This window comes from Mugil cephalus, chromosome 16, assembly GCF_022458985.1.
Source record: "Mugil cephalus isolate CIBA_MC_2020 chromosome 16, CIBA_Mcephalus_1.1, whole genome shotgun sequence".
Taxonomy (NCBI): Eukaryota; Metazoa; Chordata; class Actinopteri; order Mugiliformes; family Mugilidae; genus Mugil; species Mugil cephalus.
In genome coordinates, this window is record NC_061785.1 from 309551 (window position 1) to 326029 (window position 16479).

A 16479-nucleotide genomic window follows, 5' to 3' on the forward strand; every position below is an offset into this window, starting at 1 on the left:
GGAGAAGAACCAACTCTGCATTCCAGCATCAGAACCTCATCCCTCCATGAAACATGGGGGCGCTAATGTCCTGGTTCGGGCCTGTTCTCTGTGCTTAATTAAAACCACTGAGTTCATTTAGAAAGCTATGCTAAGCTATCATCAGCTGCCTACCTCTCGGTCCCGAGTGTGGTCCATCGCAAAGTACGCAGGCATGCCAGCGGCCAGCATCCCCAGTATGATGGCCTCTATGTAGACCAGGGCGTAGGACGTGGCGTCTGGGATTTGCTGAGGATGAGACAGTGGGAGGAGTCAGTGGGAGGAGTCAGTGGGAGGAGTCAGCGAGTTATACGTGGACTCTGATCTGAACGCTGTCACACACTCACATAGTCGAAGGGTTTGGTCCAGGTTTGGATCTGTCCAGACCCGTTCAGACCCCTGAGGAGAGCGTTGCTCAGGACGTTGACGGCCATGGGTAAGGAGTGAACCGTGGTGCTGTTAAATGCAACGCTGTATCTGAAGCCCTGCTGACACACGGCACAGGAAGCTTAACAGAGTGAGACCACTGGATGGAAACAAAGGACAGGCCTAGTCTAAAGGACCCCAGCATGGTGGGTGGAGCAGAGAGGATTGTGGGTAATTTATGTGGCTCTTAACTACAATTAAACTCAAATCTGTGTTTCGTTGTTTTTACTGGATGATGAGAATAAAAACCTGATGGTCTTAAATGAATAACAAACACATTTTGAATCTAATAAACTGGAACAGCTGTTTTTTTTTTTTTTAATAAGTCTGATCTTTAGTAAAAACACCAGAGCCCAGTCTGACCCGGGTTCTCGTGGACCTGGTACCGACCTTGCTGGAGCCGGTCACGTTGATGGCGGCGCTGTGAGGAGCTGCTGACATGTAGTCGCTGTGTTTCATCAGCTCCACCTTGATGTTCTGAGACTCCAGGTGGTGGATGAAGTCAGAAATGTCAGAGCCTGGAGCAGAACCACAAGAACCAGAAGAACCAGAAGAACCATAAGAAGATGAGGGGTCTGAACAGGAAACTAGGTCATGAACAAACGTACTCACCTGAGGAGTTCTGGACCAGGAGGCTGGTGACGTATCTCCGCGGCTCCTGGTTCCTCTTGAGGAGGTAAATGGGCAGAAACTGTCGGTCGGAGGAGTGAATCTGGATGTTTCCTGTGACCAGAGACAGGACCAGAACCGCAGCCACAAACACCAGGAACAAGGCCAGACTGCAAGAGACCAGCCCAGGTTAGATTAACTCGCGGACCACATGTTCTCTGTGGCACTGATGAGAAATGTCATGAGGAAACGTGTTCAATCATTTAAAACATCGGCAGATTTTAAGCCCTGAGACAGAGAACTCAAACAGAACATTAGATTAGATTAGATTAGATTAGATTAGATTAGATTATTGTATGTGAGTGGAGCCTCGTGTCCCTGAGCTCCTGGGAACTGAATGTGTTTTGGAGGAATTTGATCTCATTCCTCAGAACAGAACCACTTCATCTCCTCTGATACCGGATCACTTCAGTGTTTATGCTGCACGGGTCTGACTGGGTTTCACATGCTGCATTTCTACCTTGTAACTGGAACCGGAACATAATGTTTGTTTTTTATTTTGATTATGTTTTATTTGTGCTGTGTGAAGTTGTTACTGTTTCTACTTCTTTTTCCTGCCGGCTGCAGCTGCAACACTTCACTGAGCCCGTGCTGAATAAATCTCATCTCATTTCAGATGTTTCTTGAACATGCAATAAGCTGAAACCCTCTCAGACCGCGTCCTGCCGTGTTTTTCCGGGTCTCACGTGTAAACGAAGGCCTTCCTCTCGCGGCGCATGTTGAGCATGTGCAGCCAGGCCACGGTGCTGAACTGCTGCCTCCACAGCGCGTGACCCGACACCACGTCCGACTTGCTGTCAGAGAAGGAGAGCAGCCGCTGGTCCATGTCGTCCAGAGAGGCGCTGTCGCATTCGCCCTCGGCCTGTTCCCGGTTAAACACACTGTAGTCTGGAGACACCAAGCACATTCATTCATTTCATGTAGCCTCTACTGACCCGGGGTATCTAACCCGAACCCCAGAGAGACCGCGGGGACCTGCCAAGACACCAGCTACTTACAGAAGAACACAATTAAAAGACCTAACGCACTCAGAGCTTCAGAGCTTCAGACTGAAGCGCGTCCAAACATCTGGAGCCAAAACCTAAAAGCTCCGGTTCTTACTCCTGGTGCTAAATGTCCTCTGAGACCAGGACGGGTTCACGTGGGACGAAATGAGGCGAGCCACTCACCGGCCTGGTCCACCTCAGCCTCGGCCTCCAAGCGGAGGAAGACGTCCTCCAGCGTGGTCATCGAAACCCCGTAGTTGGTGATGCCCAGACTGGGCTGAGAGTCCAGCTCCGAGAACAAACCTGAGACGGACAAAGAAACACAGCGTTCACAGCGATGATGGAGCTCAGCACGAATCATTACTTCATCCACGCTCAGACTAGTCCCCTTCAGGGTGAACCAGTCAGTCAGTCAGTCAGTCAGTTAATCAGTCAGTTAATCAGTCAGTCAGTCAGTCAGTCAGTCAGTCCGTCTAAGTTCCTGCTGCTTTAAAACGTCTGAACCAGTTATAACTGATCACTGAGTTAATTATCAGTCACAGATCTAGAGTTTCTGTTTCTACGTAGATTTATCACCATGACGACGTTTAAAGTCAGACTCACACATTGTTTTATTCCATTTAAAGACCTGATCTAACTTTACCTGGACTCTAGGGACCTGGACTCTAGGGACCTGGACTCTAGGGACCTGGATACTAGGGACCTGGACTCTAGGGACCTGGTCTGTGGCGGTCTGACCTGGACTCTGGGGACCTGGTCTGTGGCGGTCTGGTCTGGACTCTAGGGACCTGGACTCTGGGGACCTGGTCTGTGGCGGTCTGACCTGGACTCTAGGGACCTGGTCTGTGGCGGTCTGACCTGGACTCTGGGGACCTGGTCTGTGGCGGTCTGACCTGGACTCTGGGGACCTGGTCTGTGGCGGTCTGACCTGGACTCTAGGGACCTGGTCTGTGGCGGTCTGACCTGGACTCTAGGGACCTGGTCTGTGGCGGTCTGACCTGGACTCTAGGGACCTGGACTCTAGGGACCTGGTCTGTGGCGGTCTGACCTGGACTCTAGGGACCTGATCTGTGGCGGTCTGACCTGGACTCTGGGGACCTGGTCTGTGGCGGTCTGACCTGGACTCTGGGGACCTGGACTCTGGGGACCTGGTCTGTGGCGGTCTGACCTGGACTCTAGGGACCTGGACTCTAGGGACCTGGTCTGTGGCGGTCTGACCTGGACTCTAGGGACCTGGTCTGTGGCGGTCTGACCTGGACTCTGGGGACCTGGTCTGTGGCGGTCTGACCTGGACTCTAGGGACCTGGTCTGTGGCAGTCTGACCTGGACTCTCGGGACCTGGACTCTAGGGACCTGGACTCTAGGGACCTGGTCTGTGGCGGTCTGACCTGGACTCTGGGGACCTGGTCTGTGGCGGTCTGACCTGGACTCTAGGGACCTGGACTCTAGGGACCTGGTCTGTGGCGGTCTGACCTGGACTCTGGGGACCTGGTCTGTGGCGGTCTGACCTGGACTCTAGGGACCTGGACTCTAGGGACCTGGTCTGTGGCTGTCTGACCTGGACTCTAGGGACCTGGACTCTGGGGACCTGGTCTGTGGCGGTCTGACCTGGACTCTAGGGACCTGGTCTGTGGCGGTCTGACCTGGACTCTGGGGACCTGGTCTGTGGCGGTCTGACCTGGACTCTAGGGACCTGGTCTGTGGCAGTCTGACCTGGACTCTAGGGACCTGGACTCTAGGGACCTGGTCTGTGGCGGTCTGACCTGGACTCTAGGGACCTGGTCTGTGGCGGTCTGACCTGGACTCTAGGGACCTGGACTCTAGGGACCTGGTCTGTGGCGGTCTGACCTGGACTCTAGGGACCTGGTCTGTGGCGGTCTGACCTGGACTCTGGGGACCTGGTCTGTGGCGGTCTGACCTGGACTCTGGGGACCTGGACTCTGGGGACCTGGTCTGTGGCGGTCTGACCTGGACTCTAGGGACCTGGTCTGTGGCGGTCTGACCTGGACTCTGGGGACCTGGTCTGTGGCGGTCTGACCTGGACTCTGGGGACCTGGTCTGTGGCGGTCTGACCTGGACTCTAGGGACCTGGTCTGTGGCGGTCTGACCTGGACTCTGGGGACCTGGTCTGTGGCGGTCTGACCTGGACTCTGGGGACCTGGTCTGTGGCGGTCTGACCTGGACTCTAGGGACCTGGTCTGTGGCGGTCTGACCTGGACTCTGGGGACCTGGTCTGTGGCGGTCTGACCTGGACTCTAGGGACCTGGACTCTAGGGACCTGGTCTGTGGCGGTCTGGTCTGTGGCGGTCTGACCTGGGAAGGTGTCCATGCTCTCGAAGGGCAGGGTGAAGGTGAGCTCGGCCTCCTGCTGCCGGGACATCGTGGCTTTGGGGACGTGGTTCTGGACCCTGGCTGAGACCAGCTGGGGGTCGCAGGTCTCAGCGATGGACATCCTCAGGTGGTACCCGACCCCACACCTGGTCTTCAGGTACATGGAGGAGCCCACACACCTCAGCTGGCCCTGGGAGACCACAGCTTTACGGTCTGGAGGGGAGACCAGCGTTAACCAGGACCTGGTCTACCCGGGTCTATGAAGGACCCCCAGCAGACCTGGTCTACGGTACATGTGTGTGCTCCAGTCGTGGTGTGTGAGAGTGTAGTGGAGGTGTGTCTGTTACCAGGTGTGTGTGTGTGTGTGAGAGTGAGAGTGTGTGAGTGAGAGTATGTGTCCAGGTGTGTGTGTGTGTCCAGGTGTGTGTGTGTGTGTGTGTGTGTGTGTGTCTCAGGTGGGTGTGTGGTGTGTGTGTGTTGTGTCCAGGTGTGTGTGTGTGTGTCCAAGTGTGTGTGTGTGTGTGTGTGTGTGTGTGTGTCCAGGTGTGTGTGTGTATGTGTGTCCAAGTGTGTGTGTGTGTGTCCAGGTGTGTATGTGTGTGTGTGTGTCCAGGTGTGTGTGTGTGTGTGTGTGTCCAGGTGTGTGTGTGTGTGTGTGTGTGTGTGTGTGTGTGTGTGTGTCCAGGTGTGTGTGTGTGTGTGTGTGTGTGTGTGTGTGTGTGTGTGTGTGTCCAGGTGTGTGTGTGTCTCCAGGTGTGTGTGTGTGTGTGTCCAGGTGTGTGTACCAGCCAGGATGTCGGCCTCGTCCATGTAGTGTGTGCTCAGCAGCGTGACTCTGTTGGACCTGCGGCTCTTCAGCAGGGACCAGACCTGGTGTCTGGAGCAGGGGTCCATTCCAGCCGTGGGCTCGTCCAGCAGCAGGATCTGAGGGGACAGAGCGGGACGGAGGGGGACAGAGCGGGACGGAGGGGGACAGAGCGGGACGTGACTACAGGAAGTAACAGGCTGGATCTTGTTGTCCTGGGGGTGGGGGACGCCTACCTTGGGGTCCCCCAGGATGGCGATGCCCAGGGACAGTTTCCTCTTCTGGCCTCCACTCAGGTTCTTGGCTTGGGCCGTCATGATCTTCTCCAGGTCCAGGTCCTTCAGGACCTTAGTCACCTAAGAGACAAACTGGACGTTAGCAGCAGACCACCTGTCACCAGACTACCTGTCCCCAGACCTCCTGTCCTCAGACCTCCTGTCCCCAAACCTCCTGTCCCCAGACTTTCTGTCCCCAGACCTCCTGTCCCCAGACCTCCAGACCTCCTGTCCCCAAACCTCCTGTCCCCAGACCACCTGTCCCCAGACCACCTGTCCCCAGACTTCCAGACCACCTGTCCCCAGACTTCCAGACTTCCTGTCCCCTGACTTCCTGTCCCCAGACCTCCAGACCTCCTGTCCCCTGACTTCCTGTCCCCAGACCTCCAGACCTCCTGTCCCCAGACCTCCTGTCCCCAGACCTCCAGACCTCCTGTCCCCAGACTTCCTGTCCCCAGACTTCCAGACCTCCTGTCCCCAGACCTCCTGTCCCCAGACCACCTGTCCCCAGACTTCCAGACCTCCTGTCCCCAGACCTCCTGTCCCCAGACCTCCTGTCCCCAGACCACCTGTCCCCAGACTTCCAGACCTCCTGTCCCCAGACCTCCTGTCCCCAGACCACCTGTCCCCAGACTTCCAGACCTCCTGTCCCCAGACCTCCTGTCCCCAGACCACCTGTCCCCAGACTTCCAGACCTCCTGTCCCCAGACCTCCTGTCCCCAGACCTCCTGTCCCCAGACCACCTGTCCCCAGACTTCCAGACCTCCTGTCCCCAGACCCCCTGTCCCCATCTATAACAGAACTCTACTACAGTCACTAGTACATGGAGCCCTTATCCTCCTTATCCTCCTCCTCATCTCCTCCTGCTCCTCCTCACTAACTGTCTCCAGCCTCAGACGTCTCAGAGTGTCCAGCGTGTCCCTTCACCTCAGCGTCCACGTCCCCCGGGGGGATTCCTTTGATGGCGGAGAAGATCCTGAGGTGTTCCTCCACCGTGAGGACGTCGAAGATGATGTTGAACTGAGGGCAGATTCCCACCAGCTGCTTCATCTCCGCGGTGTCGGCGATCTCGGCTACAGGCGACCCGTAGATGGAGGCGGAGCCACTGGAGGGGGGGCAGATCCCACACAGGATGTTCATGAGGGTGGACTTCCCCGCCCCGCTGTGTCCCAGCAGGGCCGTGATCTGGCCCTCGTAGATGTCAAAGGTCAAACCTGAGGACCAGTCAGAGGACAGAGACCAGACAGAGTCAGACAGTCTCCTAGACCTGGATCTACCTGAGCTCATAGTCCAGAGACTCCTGGTGGATCATTAGTTCAACAAGTTATTTATGAGCAGCTTCTCATTTGCTCCACATCCCGTGGTGGTGGAGAAGATGTTAGTCTGGTGGAGAACATGTTAGTCTGGTGGAGGAGGAGATGTTAGTCTGGTGGAGGAGATGTTAGTCTGGTGGAGGAGATGTTAGTCTGGTGGAGGAGATGTTAGTCTGGTGGAGGAGATGTTAGTCTGGAGGAGGAGATGTTAGTCTGGTGGAGATGTTAGTCTGGTGGAGGAGATGATGTTAGTCTGGTGGAGGAGATGTTAGTCTGGTGGAGGAGATGTTAGTCTGGAGGAGGAGATGTTAGTCTGGAGGAGGAGATGTTAGTCTGGAGGAGAAGATGTTAGTCTGGTGGAGGAGGAGATGTTAGTCTGGTGGAGAAGATGTTAGTCTGGTGGAGATGTTAGTCTGGTGGAGAAGATGTTAGTCTGGTGGAGGAGATGTTAGTCTGGTGGAGGAGATGTTAGTCTGGTGGAGATGTTAGTCTGGTGGAGGAGATGATGTTAGTCTGGTGGAGGAGATGTTAGTCTGGTGGAGGAGATGTTAGTCTGGTGGAGGGGAAGATGTTAGTCTGGTGGTGGAGGAGATGTTAGTCTGGTGGAGGAGATGTTAGTCTGGTGGAGGAGATGTTAGTCTGGAGGAGGAGATGTTAGTCTGGTGGAGAAGGGTCAAATCATTGGCTGCATCAAGCAGAGGAAACATCTAGAAACTACTAAACTACTGGGTTAAGACGTTTATTCCAGACTGGAAGGACAGTGGAGAACCATGTTCTACCAGGAAGAAATAAAGCTTCTTATTGAATCAATCAGCTCCACCCAGATACTAGAGGGAGGAGCGTTTTATTGCGGTGCATCTCTGATGAAGTCAGGAATTATTATCCAGTATTGGAGGAGCTCCAGACTCACCTCTCAGAGCCTCCACCACGCCGTCCTTCTCTTTGTAAACTTTCCGGATGTTGTTGATGCTGTCAGGAGGAAACAGAGCGTCAGGTTACAGGTCGCTCAGATTCAACGTGTCTGACCAACACACTGTCCACATCTGTCCACATGTGTCCACATGTGTCCACATGTGGACCAGGCCCGTACCGGATGGCTTCTTTCCCTCTGAACTCAGGAGAAACCGGCTCCACCGACTCGTCTCCAGCCGGAGCCCCGTTCACCTCGCTGTCGTACACCGAGCTCACTTCAACGTAGCGCTCCCGGCGCTTGGACCAATAGGACGGCTTCAGGAAGTACAGCAACGACCTCCGACTCCCAAACTCACCTGCACATCAGAGACAGTGAGTCTGTTACTTCATGTGTTAGTTCAGGGGCCACATTCAGACCAGTCTGATATCAGAACCTATAAGTAACGACAACTCCACACGTTCTCCTTTTGTTTTAGTGCAAAGAAGAACAATGGAATTAGGAGAACGTTTACATTTAATAACTCTATCCTTTAAAATTTAATTCCTCAATAAAAACAGGTTTAATTTGGGCTCATTGCTGTCGGCTGTTCAGTCCTGGGCCAGATTAGACCCTGTGGTGGGACCCTTTTGGGCTGCGGGCCGTATGTTTGACACCCGTGCTGTTTAATGAGTTGATGCTCACCTGGCAGCACCTGGTCCAGGTAAACAGCCAAGAGAAGGTAAAGGATGCAGTCCAACACCAGCATGAGCAGAGGGACGTAGAGAGGATGAGGACCGTTGGTCAAAGACGAGAACACAGCGCCGTCTCCCTGAGCCTCCAGGTAAACCACCTGAAAGACATTTAACACAGGTGAGTCCTCAGGGCTGCTACTGGTCCACAAACACACACGTCCAGTTACAGAAATATACATATTTATAGGGATTCATTTTCAGACAGTCTTCCATATCTGAGTGAGTCCTCGTGTCCAGTGTTGATCATCATCTTTAGAAATTCTTTTTCAACCTTTTCCAGCCTGATGAGCAACAACGACTCTAATCGGTTCTAATTTCACCTTAAAACTAACTTGTAATGCTAGAGGTTCACCTCCCTATGTGATATCGGCTCATTTTCCTGAATGAATAAATAAATACACGGGTAAAATATTTTACATTCATGTGTTTGATTGGTTGACGGTGGTTTAGTGTGTGTTTAGTGTGTGTTTACTGTGTGTTTAGTGCGTGTTTAATGTGTGTTTAGTGTGTGTTTAGTGTGTTTAATGCGTGTTTAATGTGTGTTTAGTGTGTATTTAATGCGTGTTTAATGCGTGTTTAGTGTGTTTAATGTGTGTTTAACACGTGTTTGTGTGTTTAGTGTGTTTAATGTGTTTAATGTGTTTAATGCGTGTTTAATGCGTGTTTAGTGTGTTTAATGTGTGTTTAGTGCGTTTAATGCGTGTTTAATGCGTGTTTAGTGTGTTTAATGTGTGTTTAACACGTGTTTGTGTGTTTAGTGTGTTTAATGTGTTTAATGTGTGTTTAGTGTGTGTTTAGTGTGTGTTTAATGTGTTTAATATGTGTTTAATATGTGTTTAATGCGTGTTTAATGCGTGTTTAGTGTGTTTAATGTGTGTTTAGTGTGTGTTTAATGTGTGTTTAGTGTGTGTTTAATGCGTGTTTAGTGTGTGTTTCGTGTGTTTAGTGTGTGTTTCGTGTGTTTAGTGTGTGTTTCGTGTGTTTAATGCGTGTTTAGTGTGTTTAATGCGTGTTTAATGCGTGTTTAATGCGTTTAATGCGTGTTTAATGTGTTTAATGCGTGTTTAATGTGTTTAATGTGTGTTTAATGTGTGTTTCGTGTGTTTAATGCGTGTTTAGTGTGTTTAATGCGTGTTTAATGCGTGTTTAGTGCGTGTTTAATGCGTGTTTAGTGCGTGTTTAGTGTGTTTAATGCGTGTTTAGTGTGTTTAATGCGTGTTTAATGTGTGTTTAATGCTTGTTAAATGTGTGTTAAATGTGTGTTTAGTGTGTTTAATGTGTGTTTAATGCGTGTTTAATGCGTGTTTAATGTGTGTTTAATGCGTGTTTAGTGTGTTTAATGCGTGTTTAATGTGTGTTTAATGCGTGTTTAATGTGTGTTTAGTGTGTTTAATGCGTGTTTAGTGTGTTTAATGCGTGTTTAATGTGTGTTTAATGTGTTTAATGCGTGTTTAATGCGTGTTTAATGTGTGTTTAATGCGTGTTTAATGCGTGTTTAATGCGTGTTTAGTGTGTTTAATGCGTGTTTAATGTGTTTAATGCGTGTTTAGTGTGTTTAATGCGTGTTTAGTGTGTTTAATGCGTGTTTAATGCGTGTTTACTGTGTTTAATGCGTGTTTAATGTGCTTAATGCGTGTTTAATGCGTGTTTACTGTGTGTTTAATGCGTGTTTACTGTGTTTAATGCATGTTTAATGCGTGTTTAATGCGTGTTTAGTGTGTTTAATGCGTGTTTAATGCGTGTTTAGTGTGTTTAATGCGTGTTTAGTGTGTTTAATGCGTGTTTAATGCGTGTTTAATGCGTGTTTAATGTGTGTTTAATGTGTGTTTAATGCGTGTTTAATGTGTGTTTAATGCGTGTTTAATGTGTGTTTTGTGTGTTTAATGCGTGTTTAGTGTGTTTAATGCGTGTTTAATGTGTGTTTAATGTGTTTAATGCGTGTTTAATGTGTGTTTAATGCGTGTTTAATGTGTGTTTAATGTGTTTAATGCGTGTTTAATGCGTGTTTAATGTGCTTAATGCGTGTTTAATGCGTGTTTACTGTGTGTTTAATGCGTGTTTACTGTGTTTAATGCGTGTTTACTGTGTGTTTAATGCGTGTTTAATGTGTGTTTAATGCGTGTTTAATGCGTGTTTAATGCGTGTTTAATGCGTGTTTACTGTGTTTAATGCGTGTTTACTGTGTGTTTAATGCGTGTTTACTGTGTTTAATGCGTGTTTAATGTGTGTTTAATGCGTGTTTAATGCGTGTTTAATGCGTGTTTAATGCGTGTTTACTGTGTGTTTAATGTGTGTTTAGTGTGTTTAATGCATGTTTAATGTGTGTTTAGTGTGTTTAATGCGTGTTTACTGTGTAACCTGTGCGATGCCGATGGAGAAGGCGCTGGGGGACAGGAGGCAGAGGATCCAGACCAGCGACTGAGGGAAATCCTTCATCAGGACGGTGAACAGGGAGAAGCAGCCGAACACCACCGTCAGCATGGAGCCCACCGTGCTGGCAAACTTGGGCTTCTTAAACAACGGAGTGAGCATGAAGGAGAAAAAGATCTGAGGAAGCAGACGGACAGTTCAGACATCATTTATGTGTTTACTATTACAGCAGAGTCTCTCCCTTCTCTCACGGCTCTACTCACAGATGATATCCCGTAGAGGAAGATGAGGAAGAAGACGACGAAGAAGTCGCTGTTAGGAAACAGAGCCGTGTAGGTGGCGATGACGGCCATGAGGATGGACATGGTGGTGACCAGAGCAGCGTACAGGAGGCCCCACGATAACCTGGTACAGGACGAGAACAAGTCAGCGCTCCAGAGGTGATGTCCTCAACTACAACACTACACAGATACAAGCTCCTCCCCTCTAATCTGTGGGCGGAGCTCCTCTCCTTTAGTCTGTGGGTGGAGCTCCTCCCCTCTAGTCTGTGGGCGGAGCTCCTCCCCTCTAGTCTGTGGGCGGAGCTCCTCCCCTCTAGTCTGTGGGTGGAGCTCCTCTCCTTTAGTCTGTGGGCGGAGCTCCTCCCCTCTAGTCTGTGGGTGGAGCTCCTCCCCTCTAGTCTGTTGGCGGAGCTCCTCCCCTCTAGTCTGTGGGTGGAGCTCCTCCCCTCTAGTCTGTGGGTGGAGCTCCTCTCCTTTAGTCTGTGGGTGGAGCTCCTCCCCTCTAGTCTGTGGGCGGAGCTCCTCCCCTCTAGTCTGTGGGCGGAGCACCTCTTTCACTATCTGAGCCCCATGAATCCTGGTGGTGACGTCTTGGAACATGGAGGAAAAACTCGATGGATGGAAGAACCTGCTCCTCAGTGTATTCAGGGAGTCAGCTGACCTCATTCTCAGGGACCCTGTCCTGTGATTGGATGAGGGCCGTTAGCCTATCTGACTAAATCTATCTACATCAAAGATGGCCGCCATCATTAACATTGTCTGGGTATCCTCTCACCAGAAGGACGTGTCGTACAGCCCCATCATGGTCATGGTGTCTTTCAGTCGATGCTCCTTCTCAGCCACCACGTTGACGATGAGGAAGGTGACGAAGGGCGTGAAGGCCAGGACCAGGTAGATGGAAATGAGGGCGTGGGGAAACTTCTGCACCTCCACAGAGCCGGGCTGGCCCATCATGACCACGCTCAGGTCCAGCTCGCTCCACACCGATCGCTTCGTCTGCATCTGCAAAGACATCAGCAGGAAACCCTGAGGCCACAGCGTCGTGGTGGAATTAAACCGTCGTCACCTCGTCTCAGTGGGTCTGACCTGGATGATGGCGGCATCGATCCGAGACTGGAGGCGGATGAAGCCGGAGTACCAGTAGTTAGCAGCTCTGCAGTTCACAGAGTTGGTGAAGCAACTGGCTGCAGGAGACAAGCAACACGGGGTCAAAGCCTTCACTGCCGTCATGTTCTGTTTCATAACCTGGTTCCACCTGGACCAGATTCAGCCGGGCAGACAATGAGGTGTGTGTTAGTACTGATTCTAAAAGACCAGGACTTAAACCTGGAAATAATGATCCAAGGGTTTTTAGAGACCAGAGAGAGAGAGACCAGGGTCCACTGAGAGACCAGGGTCTACAGAGAGACCAGGGTCTACAGAGAGACCAGGGTCTACAGAGAGAGACCAGGGTCTACAGAGAGACCAGGGTCCACAGAGAGACCAGGGTCCACAGAGAGAGACCAGGGTCTACAGAGAGACCAGACAGAGAGAGACCAGAGAGAGAGAGACCAGGGTCCACAGAGAGAGACCAGGTCACAGAGAGACCAGGGTCCACAGAGAGAGACCAGGGTCCACAGAGAGAGACCAGAGAGAGACCAGGGTCCACAGAGAGAGACCAGGGTCCACAGAGAGAGACCAGGGTCCACAGAGAGAGACCAGGGTCCACAGAGAGAGACCAGAGAGAGAGAGACCAGGGTCCACAGAGAGAGACCAGAGAGAGACCAGGGTCCACAGAGAGAGACCAGGGTCCACAGAGAGACCAGGGTCTACAGAGAGAGACCAGGGTCCACAGAGAGAGACCAGAGAGAGACCAGAGAGAGACCAGGGTCCACAGAGAGAGACCAGGGTCCACAGAGAGAGACCAGGGTCCACAGAGAGAGACCAGGTCCACACAGAGAGACCAGGGTCCACAGAGAGACCAGGGTCTACAGAGAGAGACCAGGGTCCACAGAGAGAGACCAGGGTCCACAGAGAGACCAGGGTCCACAGAGAGAGACCAGGGTCTACAGAGAGACCAGGGTCCACAGAGAGAGACCAGAGAGAGAGAGACCAGGGTCCACAGAGAGAGACCAGAGTCTACAGAGAGAGACCAGGGTCCACAGAGAGACCAGGGTCTACAGAGAGAGACCAGGGTCCACAGAGAGAGACCAGAGAGAGACCAGGGTCCACAGAGAGAGACCAGGGTCCACAGAGAGAGACCAGAGAGAGAGAGACCAGGGTCCACAGAGAGACCAGGGTCTACAGAGAGAGACCAGGGTCCACAGAGAGAGACCAGGGTCCACAGAGAGAGACCAGGGTCTACAGAGAGAGACCAGGGTCCACAGAGAGACCAGGGTCTACAGAGAGAGACCAGACAGAGAGAGACCAGGGTCCACAGAGAGAGACCAGGGTCTACAGAGAGACCAGGGTCTACAGAGAGAGACCAGGGTCCACAGAGAGAGACCAGGGTCTACAGAGAGAGACCAGGGTCCACAGAGAGACCAGGATTTACAGAGAGACCAGGATTTACAGAGAGACCAGGGTCTACAGAGAGACCAGAGTCCACAGAGAGAGACCAGGGTCTACAGAGAGACCAGGGTCCACAGAGAGACCAGGGTCCACAGAGAGAGACCAGGGTCTACAGAGAGAGACCAGAGAGAGAGAGACCAGGGTCTACAGAGAGAGACCAGGGTCCACAGAGAGACACCAGGGTCCACAGAGAGACCAGGGTCCACAGAGAGACCATGGCCACACAGAGAGACAGGGTCTACAGAGAGAGACCAGCACAGAGAGAGACCAGGGTCCACAGAGAGACCAGGTCTACAGAGAGAGACCAGAGAGAGGAGACCAGGGTCTACAGAGAGACCAGAGTCCACAGAGAGAGACCGAGGTCTACGAGAGACCAGGGTCACAGTAGAGATCATGGTCCACCAGAGAGAACCAGGTTCCACAGAGAGAGATCCAGTCCACAGAGAGACCATGTCCACACAGAGAGACCAGGGTCTACAGAGAGAGACCAGGGTCCACAGAGAGAGACCAGGGTCCACAGAGAGAGACCAGGGTCCACAGAGAGAGACCAGGGTACAGAGAGAGAGACCAGGGTCTACAGAGAGAGACCAGGGTCCACAGAGAGAGACCAGGGTCCACACAGAGAGACCAGGGTCCACAGAGAGACCATGGTCCACACAGAGAGACCAGGGTCTACAGAGAGAGACCAGGGTCCACAGAGAGAGACCAGGGTCCACAGAGAGAGACCAGGGTCTACAGAGAGAGACCAGAGAGAGAGAGACCAGGGTCTACAGAGAGACCAGAGTCCACAGAGAGAGACCGAGGTCTACAGAGAGACCAGGGTCCACAGAGAGAGACCAGGGTCCACAGAGAGAGACCAGGGTCCACAGAGAGAGACCAGGGTCCACAGAGAGAGACCAGGGTCCACAGAGAGACCATGGTCCACACAGAGAGACCAGGGTCTACAGAGAGAGACCAGGGTCCACAGAGAGAGACCAGGGTCCACAGAGAGAGACCAGGGTCCACAGAGAGAGACCAGAGTCATGAACATGGACCTGATGGTTCTGGGTCTAGTCCTCAGTATTCCATAGACCAGGACTAATCTGCTCCTCATGTCCATCTCTACATTATTCCCCTTGTCTCTGTACCTGTGGTTTTCTAGCGATGTTCATATTTGCGTAGGTATTTAAATGTCTGTGTGCTGTTTGTGCTCCTTTTAAAACGTTATGTCCTGATAATGGATTCTTGACCCTCACTGAACCGGGACCAGCTGAATCTGTCGAAGGTGCAGAATAAAGACCAGGATGTGTTTGTACCGATGGACTCGGTGTAGTCGCTGGGCAGGGGCAGCTGGCTGTAGGGGAAGCGCAGCCTGTACGACGTGGCCGAGCTGTCCGTGAACACCACGCCAACGAAGCTGGAGGGCTCGTAGAGGCTGGCGTTCTCCAGATCCTCCTCACTGGCAAACGTCTCCAGATGATCCCGCATGTCTGCAAACACAGCGGCCTCACACTGAGCTCCTGCTGATGGTGAGGACAGAATCACTCAGGCTTCAGACTTACGCATGTCCTGAGCCACCTCCTCCATGATGTGGCTGGTGACGTTGGTGATGGGGGTGTAGCCCAGACACTTGAAGTAGTGGTTCTCCTCCTCCAGCTCCGTAGTGCCGATGCCTCCATAGTAGACGTGAGGGTTCAGGCTGCTGATGAGGATGAGGAGGCCCAGCAGCAGCAGAGGGAGGAGGAGGAGGAGGAGGAGGAGGAGGAGGAGGAGGAGAAGGAGGAGGAGGAGGAGGAGGAGCAGGACATTACACATCTACGACAGTGACAATAACAACAGCCCCTCATATGGATCCAGTTGTTTCTAGGACATTTTTACACTCGTAGAGAGGACCCCCCCACCCTCCCACCCCCTGAGAACTATTTGTCAGGAGAGAAGAAGAATCAGAACCACGACCATGGACCATGTCTGCTCTGTGCGGTGGTTTCTTTTAGACAGTATGTTTGAAGTGAATGATCTGGATGTTCGCGTGGATCAGCACCTGCAGGCTCTGCTGTTGGGTTCTCCACTTGATCAGAACGTTCTTGTGGAGAAGACTCCTGGTCTGGTTCCAGACTCCAGCATCTCGTCTCATCGACGGCTTCATGCTCCCGGCATTCCTCATCTGGATGACGTATGGACGAGATCTCGTCTCACTGAGGCTGGCCTCGGCTGTCCAACCACAAAGACACGTCACAGAAGAGAAACACAACTCTTACACCGTATTCTACTCTATTCCGTTACCCTCAGACCTTCATCAGACACTGAATGAATAATGAATTCACAGGGTGAAATCTTTCAGACCGGTGAGCAACCAGGGAAACTGGCTGGAACAATACACTGATCAGCCATAACATTATGACCTAGTATAGTGTATAGACATGAGAATAGACATGGGCCTTCTGAGGGGGTCCTGGGGTTGTTAGTGGAGGGACCACTATCCCTTAGCTATACTTTGTATTGTTCTTTTCTTGTTATTCTTAACTTAAAAGTGTTTGTACTTTCACGTCATGTGTCTCAACTGAGCCTTAAATTGTCCCTGGGTACAAATAAAGTTTTCTGAATCTGAATCTATAAATACAAGTTATTTTTATTGAAATAGTCCAGTCTCCTATTGTAAAGTGATGCTGGGGTCAGATTAGATCCCTGGCTGCTTTCAGCCCACGGTCCGTATGTTTGACACCTGTGGACTAGAGGAACAGAATAAAACCATGAACCTTCTATGTAAATATTATTTTCTTAGATTTAATATTTAAGGTTGATTTAGTGTCATTATGTGAGCACATAACTACA

General features: G+C 51.6%; 1 protein-coding gene across 1 annotated transcript in view; it reads right to left on the bottom strand.

Moving 5' to 3' along the window:
• The window catches only part of abca5 (ATP-binding cassette, sub-family A (ABC1), member 5), a 28078-nt gene extending 12695 nt beyond the window's left edge, over positions 1–15383 (bottom strand). Inside the window, exons 1-19 of the mRNA XM_047608825.1 lie at positions 15210–15383; positions 14964–15137; positions 12205–12302; positions 11894–12120; positions 11101–11242; positions 10826–11014; positions 8418–8565; positions 7914–8091; positions 7734–7792; positions 6438–6724; positions 5472–5591; positions 5216–5354; positions 4413–4643; positions 2283–2402; positions 1800–2001; positions 1057–1223; positions 835–962; positions 366–506; positions 154–267 (exon numbers count right to left, since the gene is read on the bottom strand). Coding sequence (XP_047464781.1) covers positions 154–267; positions 366–506; positions 835–962; positions 1057–1223; positions 1800–2001; positions 2283–2402; positions 4413–4643; positions 5216–5354; positions 5472–5591; positions 6438–6724; positions 7734–7792; positions 7914–8091; positions 8418–8565; positions 10826–11014; positions 11101–11242; positions 11894–12120; positions 12205–12302; positions 14964–15137; positions 15210–15234 — 2889 coding nt within the window. The 5' untranslated portion in view covers positions 15235–15383. The remainder of the gene's footprint in view (positions 1–153; positions 268–365; positions 507–834; positions 963–1056; positions 1224–1799; positions 2002–2282; positions 2403–4412; positions 4644–5215; positions 5355–5471; positions 5592–6437; positions 6725–7733; positions 7793–7913; positions 8092–8417; positions 8566–10825; positions 11015–11100; positions 11243–11893; positions 12121–12204; positions 12303–14963; positions 15138–15209) is intronic.
• Between the last annotated feature and the right edge of the window lie 1096 nt (positions 15384–16479).